Genomic DNA, 16,422 nt, shown 5'->3' with positions numbered 1-16,422 from the left:
TCTCTATAAAGGATAGCCTGGTCTGACAGGATGGATCTGTGATAAGAGAACTGTGATAAGAGAACAGTAAATCATCTCTATAAAGGATAGCCTGGTCTGACAGGATGGATCTGTGATAAGAGAACAGTAAATCATCTCCTATCTGAAAGGATACCCTGGCCTGACAGAGAGAGAGAGAGAGAGAGAGAGAGAGAGAGAGAGAAACTGATCCATTGACTGATCATAAGTGTCTCGTGAAGTGGGGGCAACACACACAACCGATCAGATTTTATATAGCCTGAGTGAGGGAAAGGGACAATGGCCCTCTGAATGTCTCATTTATGGATGTCCTTCAAACAGAGTTTCTAAACAGTAGGATACTGTAAAGACTAGCTGTAATGTCTGCTTCCAACTCACATTCTCAAACACATAGATCCCCTGAACGCTGCTCACGCTCCAGATCCCAATCACCTGAATTCTGATCAACTGTTCACACACCTGTATGTCATTATCACACACTATTTAGTTCAGTTCTTTGCACAACATCACTGTGAGGTATTGTTTGTTTTGTCACACATGTCTTTCAGAGCTGTTTTTCCTGTAATTTACTCCTCCCGTGTTTGATAGTTTCTGCCTCCCTCTCTAACGACGCCTTTTGCCTATTCCCTGCCTGTCCCTGAACCCAGCTACCTGCCTCCTCCTGTGTATGACCTTCTGCCTGCCCCTGGACCCAGCTACCTGCCTCCTCCTGTGTATGACCTTCTGCCTGCCCCTGGACCCAGCTACCTGCCTCCTCCTGTGTATGACCTCCTGCCTGTCCCTGAACCCAGCTACCTGCCTCCTCCTGTGTATGACCTCCTGCCTGTCCCTGAACCCAGCTACCTGTCTCCTCCTGTGTATGACCTCCTGCCTGTCCCTGAACCCATCTACCTGCCTCCTCCTGTGTATGACCTCCTGCCTGTCCCTGAACCCAGCTACCTGCCTCCTCCTGTCTATGACCTTCTGCCTGCCCTGGACCCAGCTACCTGCCTCCTCCTGTGTATGACCTTCTGCCTGTCCCTGGACCCAGCTACCTACCTCCTCCTGTCTATGACCTTCTGCCTGTCCCTGGACCCAGCTACCTGCCTCCTCCTGTGTATGACCTTCTGCCTGTCCCTGGACCCAGCTACCCATGACCTTCTGCCTGTCCCTGGACCCAGCTACCTCCTCCTGTCTATGACCTTCTGCCTGTCCCTGGACCCAGCTACTGCCCCCCCATGGGGTTCTTTACCTATAAATACCTGCCGCCTCCTGAGCTTGACACCAGCTCTGTCTCCCATGGGGTTCATTACACTAGTCTACCCGTGAAGCTCTGTCTCCCATGGGGTTCATTACACTAGTCTACCCGTGAAGCTCTGTCTCCCATGGGGTTCATTACACTAGTCTACCCGTGAAGCTCTGTCTCCCATGGGGTTCATTACACTAGTCTACCCGTGAAGCTCTGTCTCCCATGGGGTTCATTACACTAGTCTACCCGTGAAGCTCTGTCTCCCATGGGGTTCATTACACTAGTCTACCCGTGAAGCTCTGTCTCCCATGGGGTTCATTACACTAGTCTACCCGTGAAGCTCTGTCTCCCATGGGGTTCATTACACTAGTCTACCCGTGAAGCTCTGTCTCCCATGGGGTTCATTACACTAGTCTACCCGTGAGCTTTCCTCGCGTGATGTCAAATGTTTCCCTCCATTTCTTCCACGTGAACCTGGTTTGCTACAAAGTTTGTTGCTGCCAACATGTTTGCTAACCTGACTTTAATATCCAATTGTCCAATCAAACGCCATGTCTTGTAATATTAATAACAAATAGCAAAGTCTAGTTATCTTTATCATGTATTTAAAATGTTGGTAAAGCTTCATATTTGTTATGTTTGGTAATCGCTCATATGTCCCTCCGTTTCATCCCACACAAATGGACTAACCGTTTGCTATAAACATTGTTGATTTGTTTGTTTGTTGTTGTTGGCTCCTTAGTCCCTGATGAACATTATGCTTTGTGTCATGTAAAAAAAAAGTCTGAATCCTATCATGTATTTTGAAATGTAAAACTTTATATTTATTTTATTTTGCTAATAGCAAAACCGTAGCACTCACCGAGGTCTCTGAAGTTGAGAACTGACTTCAAAGGTCGGTCAAAGGTCGGTCTTTAGGCACGGGCAGCTCTCTCTTCAGGCACGGGCAGCTCTCTTTAGGCACGGGCAGCTCTCTCTTTAGGGCACTCTCTCTTTAGTCACGGGCAGCTCTCTCTTTAGTCACGGGCAGCTCTCTTTAGGCACGGGGCACGGGCAGCTCTCTCTTTAGGCACGGGCAGCTCTCGGGCAGCTCTTTTTAGGCACGGGCAGCTCTCTTTAGGCTTTAGGCACGGGCAGCTCTCTCTCCAGGCACGGGCAGCTCTCTTTCAGGCACGGGCAGCTCTCTCTTTAGGCACGGGCAGCTCTCTTTAGTCTTTAGGCACGGGCAGCTCTCTTTTAGGCACGGGCAGCTCTCTTTAGGCACGGGCAGCTCTCTCTTTAGGCACGGGCAGCTTCTCTCTTTAGGCAGGCACGGGGGCAGCTCTCTCTTTAGGCACGGGCAGCTCTCTCCAGGCACAGCTCTCTTTTAGGCAGGCAGCTCTCTCTTAGGCACGGGCAGCTCTCTTTAGGCACGGGCAGCTCTCTCTTTAGGCACGGGCAGCTCTCTCTTTAGGCACGGGCAGCTCTCTCTTTAGGCACGGGCAGCTCCTTTAGTCAGGCACGGGCAGCTCTCTCTTCAGGCACGGGCAGCTCTCTCTTTAGGCACGGGCAGCTCTCTCACGGGCAGCTTTAGGCCCGGGCAGCTCTCTCTTTAGGCACGGGCAGCTCTCTCTTTAGGCACGGGCAGCTCTCACGGGCAGCTCTTTTAGGCACGGGCAGCTCTCTGTCTTTAGGGGCACGGGCAGCTCTCTCTTCAGGCATGGGCAGCTCTCTCTATTTGGTTTCTCTGATTTCGGGGTGTTTCCCAAGTTGATTGTAAAATGTTTGTCATTTTGATAAACGACATATTTGTACTGATCGTTCTTACGTAAATGTAGTAATATTATTGCCTGTAAAGTGTGCTAGGACTATTCATTTACAATTGACCTGATTAGAGGTGCAAATGGTTTATTGAGGTCATACGTGTTTCAAAGTGAATGGTTTAGGTGCCAGAGAGAGAGAGAGACATTAGAAAAGGAAAGAGCAACAACGAACCCCCAGAAAGACCCCGTTTTGACTTTTGACTGTATGTACGTGGCCATAATCGTCAAATTACAACTCCATAGCTGTGAGCAGTCCGTGCCAAACCGAAGTATATTGCTCTTTTCCATCCCGCCAGAGAGCGTCATGCTTTGGGCGTTACAGCTGGCTGAGCAGCTGAAGGGCGGGAACTATCCGTGGTGCTGACCCGAACTGCAGCTGAAGGGCGACCCGAACTGGCTGAACTATCCGTGGTGCTGAACTATCTAACTGCCGCTGAAGGGCGGAACTATCCGTGGTGCTGAACTGAGCTGCAGCTGAACTATCCGTGGTGCTGAACTGAGCTGCAGCTGAACTATCCGTGGTGCTGAACCGAACTGCAGCTGAACTATCCGTGGTGCTGAACCGAACTGCAGCTGAAGGGTGGGAACTATCCGTGGTGCTGAACCGAACTGCAGCTGAAGGGTGGGAACTATCCGTGGTGCTGAACCGAACTGCAGCTGAAGGGTGGGAACTATCCGTGGTGCTGAACCGAACTGCAGCTGAAGGGTGGGAAACTATCCGTGGTGCTGAACCGAACTGCAGCTGTTTATCTCGGGTCCTCCGCCTCTGAGACAGAAAGCTGTCCCTGGGCCTAAAATACGCAACTCTGCCGCTGCGTCAGAGGAAGCTGCCCTTGTCTCTTGTCAGAATGCTCTATGCATACAGATGAATGAAAAGGAAGTGCTACGGTGTGATTTGGGACACGGCCAAGTATATATGAATACGTTATGGCTCTCTATGTATATCTAAACAACATGCTTTGAGCTGCTGTGTTCTTCCCTCTTGTCACTATCAATGAAAGCATTGAGGATACGACCACAGACGCTCTCTTCTGAAACTATAACGAAAAGCCAGTTGATTTCAAACAAAGATCAAGAGGTCCTGGAATGCCTTGTATAACTTGGAGGGGGTGTAGTAGGTGTGTGTGTGTGTGTGTGTGTGTGTGTGTGTGTGTGTGTGTGTGTGTGTGTGTGTGTGTGTGTGTGTGTGTGTGTGTGTGTGTGTGTGTGTGTGTGTGTGTGTGTGTGTGTGTGTGTGTGTGTTTAGAAACTCCAGAGACTTGCCATGAAAGCAGCTGTTCATCTCGTTTGGTCCATTAAGACTCGAGAGATCAACTTGACAAATACGAGTCTCCTGTGTGTGAGCAATCAACCACAACCACACACAAACACACACACACACACACACACACACTTAGACAGAGCAAGTGTAGGTTACGTCAACTTTGTCCATGAATAACCAACGGCACCCAACTGAAAGATGAAAACAGGAGTAGGAGCAGCGCTACCGTCATCTGTTGTCCTGCCGCCATGCGCCCCCGTTAACGTTACAGCCCGTTGCATCAGGGCCACACACAGACAGCGCTACTTCAGGATAGCCTAAAGACGAGGCTTGATTAACTGACTGTAACCGGAGACTGGTGCGGTAAATGCAGAAGAAAAGAGAGAAGCAAGACAAGGACGAAACGTGATGCCCGAGAAGGCAGGCCGGCGGGCCGTGTGGGCAGACATGTGGGTGTATTGGCTTGATGGTCTCATGCAAGAGGGGACTGACAGGTTACCTAATTTCGTCAAGCTGGCGAGCGCCTCTGCTGTGGTTAACGTCGAAGCACATATAGCTGGCTGATTGGTGAGACGTCAACTGCAATCTTCCTGAGCAGTCTTTCCACCTCCTTTACCTCTCCCCATCTCCTATCCTCCTCCCTCCCTCCCTCCCTCCCTCCCTCCCTCCCTCCCTCCCTCCCTCCCTCCCTCCCTCCCTCCCTCCCTCCCTCCCTCCCTCCCTCCCTCCCTCCCCCTCCCTCCCTCTTTTTCCACAGTTCTATCCATCCTCTTGGATCTTTCCAGCCTCTTGGTTTTATCAATCCACTTTGTTCTATCCATCGTATTGGTTCTATCCAGCCACTTGTATCTATCTATCCTCTTTCATCCCAGGAATAAATTAATGAAGATGTATTACTGTATTGAGCCGGGAATCCGTGGGGACCGCGGTATTGAGCGGGGAGTCTGTGGGGACCGTGTTATTGAGCCGGGAGTCTGTGGGGACCGTGGTATTGAGCCGGGAGTCCGTGGGGACCGTGGTATTGAGCCGGGAGTCCGTGGGGACCGTCGTATTGAGCCGGGAGTCTGTGGGGACCGTGTTATTGAGCCGGGAGTCTGTGGGGGCCGCGGTATTGAGCCGGGAATCCGTGGGGACCGCGGTATTGAGCCGGGAGTCTGTGGGGACCGTCGTATTGAGCCGGGAATTCGTGGGGACCGTGGTATTGAGCCGGGAGTCTGTGGGGACCGTGGTATTGAGCCGGGAGTCCGTGGGGACCGTGGTATTGAACGGGAGTCTGTGGGGAACGTCGTATTGAGCCGGGAGTCTGTGGGGACCGTGGTATTGAGCCGGGAGTCTGTGGGGAACATAGTATTGAGCCGGGAATCCGTGGGGACCGCGGTATTGAGCCGGGAGTCTGTGGGGACCGTTGTATTGAGCCGGGAATTCGTGGGGACCGTGGTATTGAGCCGGGAGTCCGTGGGGACCGTGGTATTGAGCCGGGAGTCCGTGGGGACCGTGGTATTGAGCCGGGAGTCTGTGGGGACCGTGGTATTGAGCCAGGAGTATGTGGGGACCGTGGTATTGAGCCAGGAGTCTGTGGGGACCGTGGTATTGAGCCAGGAGTCTGTGGGGACCGTGTTATTGAGCCGGGAGTCCGTGGGGACCGTGTTATTGAGCCGGGAGTCTGTGGGGACCGCGGTATTGAGCCAGGAGTCTATGGGGACCGCGGTATTGAGCCAGGAGTCTGTGGGGACCGTGGTATTGAGCCGGGAGTCTGTGGGGACCGTGGTATTGAGCCGGGAGTCTGTGGGGACCGCGGTATTGAGCCGGGAGTCTGTGGGGACCGCGGTATTGAGCCAGGAGTCTGTGTGGACCGTGGTATTGAGCCAGGAGTCTGTGGGGACCGTGGTATTGAGCCAGGAGTCTGTGGGGACCGTGGTATTGTGCCAGGAGTCTGTGGGGACCGTGGTATTGAGCCGGGAGTCTGTGGGGACCGTGGTATTGAGCCAGGAGTCTGTGGGGACCGTGGTATTGAGCCGGGAGTCTGTGGGGACCGTGGTATTGAGCCAGGAGTCTGTGGGGACCGTGGTATTGAGCCGGGAGTCTGTGGGGACCGTGGTATTGAGCTGGGAGTCTGTGGGGACCGTGGTATTGAGCCGGGAGTCTGTGTGGACCGTGGTTGTATACGAGGTGGGATAGAGCATCGCTGTTGTCAACTCGACTCAGTGTAAATTGTGTCATAAACGTTTCACACCTTGTCATCAAGTCACTGCGTAATCTAGCTGTATATAGGCCATGGAGGAACAGCACTAAATGATTAAATTAAGTTAATTGGACATCAGAAGATCTATAGTTTGGTATTATTTGATAAAGACAAAACTGATTAAAAAAATATAGGCCAATTTAATTGTGCTCTAGCCTATAAACGGTAACAAACAAGTCTTATATTCCATCAATATCGTATGGAAGAATGTATCTGTCACATGAGTTGTGACCCCAAGCAACAGGACTATACATCAACGGTTGGCCTTACAACTGGTCAGCCTATAACATCAAATACGCCAGTTACAGTATTACACTTATTTTCACTACAATAGTCAATTATCTAAAAGAGAAGATGTGGACTGCTATGTATGGAGAGAGTTAGACTATGTGATGTATGGAGAGAGTTAGACTATGTGATGTATGGAGAGAGTTAGACTCTGTGATATATGGAGAGAGTTAGACTCTGTGATATATGGAGAGAGTTAGACTATTGAGATGTATGGAGAGAGTTAGACTGTGATATATGGAGAGAGTTAGACTATGTGATGTATGGAGGAGTCTAGGACTATGTATGGAGAGAGTTAGTGATGTATGGAGAGGAGTTAGACTCTGTGATATATGGAGAGAGTTAGACTATGTGATGTATGGAGAGAGTTAGACTGTGATATATGGACCTCTGTGGTATATGTGACTCTGTATATATGGAGCTCTGTGATGTATGGAGAGAGTTAGACTCTGTGATGGGAGAGAGTTATACTCTGACTCTGTGATATATGGAGAGAGTTAGACTCTGTGATGTATGGAGAGAGTTAGACTGTGATGTATGGAGAGAGTTAGACTCTGTGATGTATTAGACTCTGTGATGTGATGTATGGAGAGAGTTAGACTCTGTGATGTGATGAGCTCTGGATGTATGGAGTCTGTGGGAGTTAGACTCTGTGATGTATGGAGAGAGTTAGACTCTGTGATGTGATGTGGAGAGAGTTAGACTCTGTGATGTATGGAGAGAGTTAGACTCTGTGATGTATGGATTAGTATGGAGAGAGTTATGTGATGTATGGAGAGAGTTAGACTCTGTGATGTATGGAGCTCTGTGATGTCTGTGATGGGAGAGAGTTAGACTCTGTGATGTATGGAGAGAGTTAGACTCTGTGATGTAGCGGAGAGAGTTAGACTCTGTGATGATGGAGTTAGACTCTGTGATGTTAGATGTATGGAGAGAGTTAGACTCTGTGATGTATGGAGAGAGTTAGACTCTGTGATGTGATGTATGGAGAGAGTTAGACTCTGTGATGTATGGAGAGAGTTAGACTTGTGATGTGATATATGGAGAGAGTTAGACTCTGTGATGTATGTAAATTAGACTCTGTGATGTGATGTATGGAGAGAGTTAGGCTCTGTGATGTATGGAGAGAGTTAGACATGTATGGAGAGAGTTAGACTCTGTGATGTGATCATCTGTGATGTATGGAGAGAGTTAGACTCTGTGATATATGGAGAGAGTTAGACTATGTTATGTGATGTATGGAGAGAGTTAGACTCTGTGTGATCTAAGAGAGTTAGACTCTGTGATGTTAGATGTGTATAGAGAGTTAGACTCTGTGATGTATGGAGGAGTTAGACTCTGTGATGTGATGTATGGAGAGAGTTAGACTCTGTTAGACTTGATGTATGGAGAGAGTTAGACTGGATATATGGAGTTAGACTCTGTGATGTGATGTATGGAGAGAGTTAGACTCTATGTGTATGGAGAGAGTTAGACTCTGTGATATATGGAGAGAGTTAGACTATGATGTATGGAGAGAGTTAGACTCTGTGATGGAGAGAGTTAGAAAGAGAGTTAGACTGTGATGTATGGAGAGAGTAAAAAGACTATGTGATGTATGGAGAGAGTTAGACTCTGTGATGTATGGAGAGAGTTAGACTATGTATGGAGAGAGTGTGCTCTGTGATGTATGGAGAGAGTTAGACTCTGTGATAAACGATGTGATGTATGGAGAGAGTTAGACTCTGTGATGTAGTAACAATGGAGAGAGTTAGACTCTGTGATGTATATTTAGACTCTGTGATGTGATGTATGATTAGACTCTGTGATGGGAGAGAGTTAGACTCTGTGATGTATGGAGAGAGTTAGACTCTGTGATGTATGGAGTTAGACTCTGTGATGTGATGTATGGAGATGGAGTTAGACTCTGTGATGTATGTATGGAGAAGTTAGATGTATGGAGAGAGTTAGACTCTGTGATGTATGGAAGAGTTAGACTCTGTGATGTATGACATGGAGAGAGTTAGACTCAACGGTGTATGGAGAGAGTTAGACTTAGATTAGACTATGTGATGATGGAGAGTTAGACTCTGTGATGTATGGACTCTGTGATGTATGGAGATAGTTAGACTCTGTGATGTACGGAGATAGTTAGACTCTGTGATGTATGGAGAGAGTTAGACTCTGTGATATATGGAGAGAGTTAGACTATGTTATGTATGGAGAGAGATATGGAGTTAGACTCTGTGATGTATGGAGAGAGTTAGACTCTGTGATATGGAGAGAGTTAGACATCAACTCTGTGATATATGGAGAGAGTTAGACTATTGAGATGTATGGAGAGAGTTAGACTGTGATATATGGAGAGAGTATGTATGGAGAGATTATGGACTCTGTGATGTATTTTAGACTCTGTGATGTATGGAGAGAGTTAGACTCTGTGATGTATTATCTCTGTGATGTATGGAGAGAGTTAGGCTCTGTGATGTGGATGTATGTATGGAGAGAGTTAGACTCTGTGATGTATGGAGAGAGTTAGACTCTGTGATGTGAGTATGGAGAGAGTTAGACTCTGTGATGTATGGAGAGAGTTAGACTCTGTGATGTGATGTATGGAGAGAGTATGTGAGAGAGTTAGACTCTGTGATGTATGGAGAGAGTTAGACTCTGTGATGTATGGAGAGAGTTAGACTCTGGATGTATGAGAGTTAGACTCTGTGATGTATGGAGAGAGTTAGACTCTGTGATGTATGAGAGAGTTAGACTGTGATGTATGGAGAGAGTTAGACTCTGTGATGTATGGAGAGAGTTAGACTCTGTGATGTATGGAGAGAGTTAGACTCTGTGATGTATGTATGGAGAGAGTTAGGCTCTGTGATGTATGGAGAGAGTTAGACTCTGTGATGTATGGAGAGAGTTAGACTCTGTGATGTATGGAGAGAGTTAGACTCTGTGATGTATGATATGGAGAGAGTTAGACTCTGTGATGTATGGAGAGAGTTAGACTCTGTGATGTATGGAGAGAGTTAGACTCTGTGATGTATGGAGAGAGACTCTGTGATGTGATGTATGGAGAGAGTTAGACTCTGTGATGTATGGAGTTAGAGTTAGACTCTGTGATGTATGGAGAGAGTTAGACTCTGTGATGTATGGAGAGAGTTAGACTCTGTGATGTATGGAGAGAGTTAGACTGGAGAGAGTTAGACTCTGTGATGTATGGAGAGAGTTAGACTCTGTGATGTATGGAGAGAGTTAGACTATGTATGGAGAGAGTCTCTGTATGGAGATGACTGATGTATGAGAGAGTTAGACTCTGTGATGTATGGAGAGAGTTAGACTCTGTGATATATGGAAGAGTTAGACTCTGTGATATATGGAGAGGTTAGACTATTGAGATGTATGGAGAGAGTTAGACTGTGATGTATGGAGTTAGACTCTGTGATGTATGGAGAGAGTTAGACTCTGTGATGTTATGATGTATGGAGAGAGTTAGACTCTGTGATGTATGGAGAGAGTTAGACTATGTTAGATGTGATGTATGAGAGAGTTAGACTCTGTGATCTGTGGTATGGAGAGAGTTAGACTCTGTGATTAGGATGTATGAGTTAGATGTATGGAGAGAGTTAGACTATGTGATGTATGGATATATGGAGAGTTAGACTCTGTGATGTATGGAGAGAGTTAGACTCTGTTATACTCAAGTGATGTATGTATTCTCTGGAGAGATTAGACTCTGTGATGTATGGAGAGAGTTAGACTCTGTGATGTATGGAGAGAGTGACTCTGAGAGAGTTAGACTCTGTGATGTATGATTAGTCTGTGATGTATGGAGAGAGTTAGACTCTGTGATGTATGGATGATGTAGGAGAGAGTTAGACTCTGTGATGTATGATCAGACTCTGTGATGTGATGTATGGAGAGAGTTAGACTCTGTGATGTGATGTATGGAGAGAGTTAGACTCTGTGATGTATGGAGAGAGTTAGACTCTGTGATGTATGGAGAGAGTTAGACTCTGTGATGTGATGTATGGAGAGAGTTAGACTCTGTGATGTATGGAGAGAGTTAGACTCTGTGATGTATGATGTCTGTGATGTATGGAAGATGGAGAGAGTTAGACTCTGTGATGTGATGTGATGTATGAGAGTTAGACTCTGTGATGTATGAGAGTTAGACTTGTTTCTGCTTTAAGAGAGTGAACTCTGTGATGTATGGAGAGAGTTAGACTCTGTGATGTATGGAGAGAGTTAGACTCTGTGATGTATGGAGAGAGTTAGACTCTGTGATGTATGGAGAGAGTTAGACTCTGTGATGTGATTAGACTCTGTGATGTAGGAGAGAGTTAGACTCTGTGATGTATGGAGAGAGTTAGACTGTGATGTAAGAGAGTTAGACTCATGTGAAATGTGATGTGAAATGGAGAGAGTTAGACTCTGTGATGTATTCTGTGATGTATGAGAGATTAGTCTGTGATGGGAGAGAGTTAGACTTCTGTGATGATCTGTGATGATGTTAGAATGTAAGAGAGTTAGACTCTGTTATGTGATGTATGGAGAGAGTTAGACTCTGTGATGTATGGAGAGAGTTAGACTCTGTGATGTATGTTAGACTGTGATGTATGGAGAGTTAGACTCTGTGATGTATGAGAGAGACTCTGTGATGTATGGAGAGAGTTAGAATGTATGGAGTGTGATGGGAGAGAGTTAGACTCTGTGTGGAGAGAGTTAGACTATTGAGATGTATGGAGAGAGTTAGACTCTGATATATGGAGAGAGTTAGACTATGTGATGTATGGAGAGAGTTAGACTCTGATGTATGGAGGAGAGTTAGACTCTGTGATATACTTAGACTCTTGATGTATGGAGATTAGACTGTGATGTATGATGTTATGATGTATGGAGAAGAAGACTCTGTGATGTTAGAGAAGACTCTGTGATGTATGGAGAAGTTAGACTCTGTGATGTATGTATGGAGAGAGTTAGACTCTGTGATGTGATGAGAGAGTTAGACTCTGTGATGTGAACTCTGTGATGTATGGAGAAGTTAGACTCTGTGATGTATGGAGAGAGTTAGACTCTGTGATGTATGGAGAGAGTTAGACTCTGTGATGTGATGTATGGAGAGAGTTAGACTCTGTGATGTGATGTATGGAGAGAGTTAGACTCTGTGATGTATGGAGTGTTAGACTCTGTGATGTATGGAGAGAGTGATGTATGGAGACTTGTGATGTATGATGATGTGATGATGAGAGAGTTAGACTCTGTGATGTGATGTATGGAGTTAGAGTAGGGAGAGAGTTAGACTCTGTGATGTATGGAGAGAGTTAGACTCTGTGATGTATGGAGAGAGTTAGACTCTGTGATGTATGTATGGGATCCTAGAGTTAGACTCTGTGATGTATGATTAGTATGGAGTAGAGTTAGACTCTGTGATGTATGGAGAGGGTTAGACTCTGTGATGTGGATGACTATGGGAGAGAGTTAGACTCTGTGATGTGATGAGAGAGTTAGACTCTGAATGTATGGAGAGAGTTAGACTGTGATGATGGGAGTTAGACTCTGTGATGTGATGTATGGAGAGAGTTAGACTCTGTGATGTATGGATTAGACTCTGTGATGTATGGAGTTATGTGATGATGGAGAGAGTTAGACTCTGTGATGTATGGAGATAGTTAGACTCTGTGATGACTGTATGTATGGAGAGAGTTAGACTCTGTGATATATGGAGAGAGTTAGACTATGTTATGATGTATGGAGAGAGTTAGACTCTGTGATGTATGTTATGGATGAAGTTAGACTCTGTGATGTATGGAGAGAGTTAGACTATGTGATGGAGAGAGTTAGACTCTGTGACTCTGTTAGACTCTGATGTGATATATGAGAGTTAGACTCTGTGGATGTATGGAGAGTTAGACTCTGTGATGTTATTACTGTGATGTATGGAGAGAGTTAGACTCTGTGATGTATGGAGAGAGTTAGACTCTGTGATGTATGGAGAGAGTGTGATGTATGGAGAGAGTTAGACTCTGTGATGTATGGAACTCTGTGATGTTGGAGAGAGTTAGACTCTGTGATGTATGGAGAGAGTTAGACTCTGTGATGTATGGATGTATGAGAGTTAGACTCTGTGATGTATGGAGAGAGTTAGACTCTGTGATGTATGGAGAGAGTTAGGACTCTGTGATGTCTGTGATGGGAGAGAGAGACTTGTGATGTACTCTATGATGGAGAGAGTATCTGGAGATGGAAGAGTTAGACTCTGAGTTAGACTCTGTGATGTATGGAGAGAGTTAGACTCTGTGATGATGTATGGAGAGAGTTAGACTCTGTGATGTATGGAGAGTTAGACTCTGTGATGTATGGAGAGAGTTAGACTCTGTGATGTATGGAGAGAGTTAGACTCTGTGATGTATGGAGAGAGTTAGACTCTATGATGTATGGAGAGAGTTAGACTCTATGATGTGGAAAGTAGAGATCTACTAGTCGGTATAGTGTGAGGAGAGAGTTAGACTCTGTGCCGCTCAATGGGAGGACAGGGTAACTGCTGCTGGTGGCTGGCAACACTACACGGGTTGTGGGGGTGGGGGGTGATAGTCATGACACACAGATGCTTATTTTAGAATATCCGTTCTGAAGAGCTTTGAAGGCCAGTATGACACAATTGAGCCGACGTTATTGGACATGCTTTTGGAAATGGCGGCGTGGGGATAGGGGGTGTGTTTGTCATTACTTGTTTTGCTCTTCACAGAGGTAGAACATGTCTGTATGAAAATGACACTCCACCTATCCACAACACTATATAGTCAAGCCACATTCTCTGGGTACATAAAACCATTGGTTGAGAGTCCAGCAATTGAAGGTATCGATGGAGAGTCGTTTTGTTATCAAGTTGGTCACTAGAAACCCATGTCGATTTTGGACGTTTGAAATCAGTCCTGAACACATTAGTGCTCAGCTCCAAAATTTAAAAAATGTAAAATAAAAGTTACTCTGAGTATTGGGCTCCACGCTCAGGGCCAGAGCAGCCACCTTAGATTACTGCATCAAGGCAGTTCACTACTGTCTAGCAAGCAGGTAAGAGTACTTGAGGATGCTAAATGGAAAAAGCACTTTTTTTAAATGAAATTGTTATTCGTTTTATTAATTTCCAAAACCATATCCGTAACCATAAACTTAACCCTTAACCACTCAAAAATGAATACCGATGCATCACTTTAGAGTTGTATCTGCTTTAACACTGTAACCACGCAAGACGAACCCTGTAACCACGCAGGATTAGTGGGTAGAAAATATCGACGTTTTATTCAATTACGTCAAATCAAGAAGTGAAACTTGAGACCACGTTGCTGCAAGTTAGTCAATGACGGTGACGGACCATAGGGACTAATTAGTGTTTCGTTGGGGAGTTTGTGGAAGCTATCTAAATCCGAGTCATTGAAATAAAATAAACAAAATCAATCGTATTCTAGGATCTGAGCGATGTAGAGGAAGTGTGTGATACACAGCGAAGAAACAAGCCAATCGTTGTCCATTTTGAGCACATCCACAGAACCATTGGGCAATAATTGGTAGTGTTGGGCAACTGGATCCATGGTGTTAAATTAGGCGAATGTTTAAATCCAATCCTCGACATGAACTGAGGTCAGTGCATGTCCCTTGGTCTCTCCTCTTTAGACTGGAGCGACGTATATGGCAAAGCAACATTTATGATGACGCAATGCATAAAAAAAAACATTTAAAAGCGGATTTATTGATGACGACGCTAAAACGGCCTTGCAATGCATTAATTATTGTGTTATAAGACGCGTTGTATAACCACCCACTGTGGAGCATGTGACTGTGTGTGCATCCCCAAAATAGCACTATATCCTCGATAGTGCACTCCTTTTTGACCAGAGCCCTGAACATTATAGATAATATATACGGTACCGTTTGGGATAAAAACTGATATCGAACGGACCGTCTGAACTTCATCCTATGGGATCCTTGGCTCCCTCTAAAATAGTTCCAGTATCCACATTGTCATGATGTCAAGCAAGACCGTGATAAAACCCGGGGGTTGTCACTTTGCCCCCCCCCCCCCAAAAAAAACCTGGTTCCATTTACAATGTCTATTGCAGCTGCCCACTTTCAGACACAACGCCGGAACAACAGAAAATGGGCTAAACATTGCACACCTGACAAAATGTCACCAGATGCAGAAACTAATGTGTTTGAATGCCGAGGTGTAGTTGGAAGGACTGTAAAACCCTATATGCCAACTGCACATTTATTTCAACATGCATATCGTAGTTATAAATCCATACCAAATCCATACCAAATGTAATTGCTCAAATGCGACCCCCCCCCCAACAGACACACGCGCACACGCACGCACACACACACACGTATGTCCTGATTTCGTACTTAAACGATAAAGTCTGAAGTTTTCTGATAGAATCGGGACCCGTGGACAGCTCAGGGACAAGAACCCCTTGGCTTTTCGTCGCGGAGAGCGTTAAAAGGCAAATCTGAGATTAAAACCCCCCACTTGTAGGCGAAGTAATACTATCCATGAGATTGCTAAAATAAAATAATGATGAGAAATACTCAATACACATAATTACATCATGACATACAGATGTTCGGACACGCTCTCCCGCGACCACTTTATCGATTCACTGGCGTCTCTAGCAGCGCTACAAACGGTGTAGCCTGTCGCCACCGAATGAAGCCCAGCAGCGCCGAGAAACACTCCATTCTGTCTGACAGTATAAGAGGCTTTTATCTTTTCGACCGCCATTCCTCCTATCCCTTCTTTCCGTGAAAACACACAATTCGATTATGAAATGCAATGCTGCTCGTGTCCACAGAACACCGAGGGAGAAACCACGAGAGAGAGAGAGAGAGAGAGAGCTGTGCTCAGCATTCCACTGTGTCAGAAAACACGGTCATCCACCCACACCCACATTAACTTTCCCCCCTTGGAATGAAAAGGGACATTCACTACCATCTAAATTGGTCATTTGGTATTCCGGTAGTGAGCGGGAATAACATTGCGTCTCCTCTTCCATCATTCATTCAATATTCAACACAGTGCAGCAGCAACAGCAGCAGCAGTTAAAGGAGGGAAACTTACCCTCAGTACCGTTAACCGAGGCTGAGGCTGCCAGTAGCCCCATAAACAAGGACAGAACCCGGTTCCAATGGTGCGCTGCTACTCCTGCCTTCATTAACGCAAAAATCCCTATTCCCTCCGCTTTCCTTGGCCCGGTCCTGGTATGCCTGCTAATACATCTGCATTCTGTCCTACGAACATGCCCGGTAATGTGTCCGGTTCCGTCCCAGTTCGAAGAGGCGGTCATGGCAGGTGTGTGTTTTGTTTCTTCGGGGGCAGCAGGCACGTTTTATTAGACGGGTTTAGAAATAGGATTCACTTGGTGGTGGTGGTGTCGGCACTGAGAGAAATCCCAATGCATCGAGGCTCGGCACCGGCAACAGGACTGAACCATGTCATGCGGACCGCGGGGTTAGCAGAATCTCACCGGAGAAGGATTCTCACACTGAGGAGGAGGAGATTAAAAGCCAGAGCCCACTCAGGCCAGACGAAGAAAAAAGTGGCGCCTTA

General features: G+C 46.2%; 1 protein-coding gene across 1 annotated transcript in view; it reads right to left on the bottom strand.

Moving 5' to 3' along the window:
• Positions 1 to 16,169, bottom strand: part of LOC135551653 (CUB and sushi domain-containing protein 2-like) — a 947,993-nt gene extending 931,824 nt beyond the window's left edge. Inside the window, 1 exon segment of the mRNA XM_064982833.1 lies at positions 15,934 to 16,169. Coding sequence (XP_064838905.1) covers positions 15,934 to 16,159 — 226 coding nt within the window. The 5' untranslated portion in view covers positions 16,160 to 16,169.
• Positions 16,170 to 16,422: the final 253 nt, after the last annotated feature.

Source organism: Oncorhynchus masou, chromosome 13 (genome assembly GCF_036934945.1).
Source record: "Oncorhynchus masou masou isolate Uvic2021 chromosome 13, UVic_Omas_1.1, whole genome shotgun sequence".
Lineage (NCBI taxonomy): Eukaryota > Metazoa > Chordata > Actinopteri > Salmoniformes > Salmonidae > Oncorhynchus > Oncorhynchus masou.
Note: the sequence above shows the minus strand (reverse complement) of the source record. Positions and strands in the feature narration are given on the sequence as shown.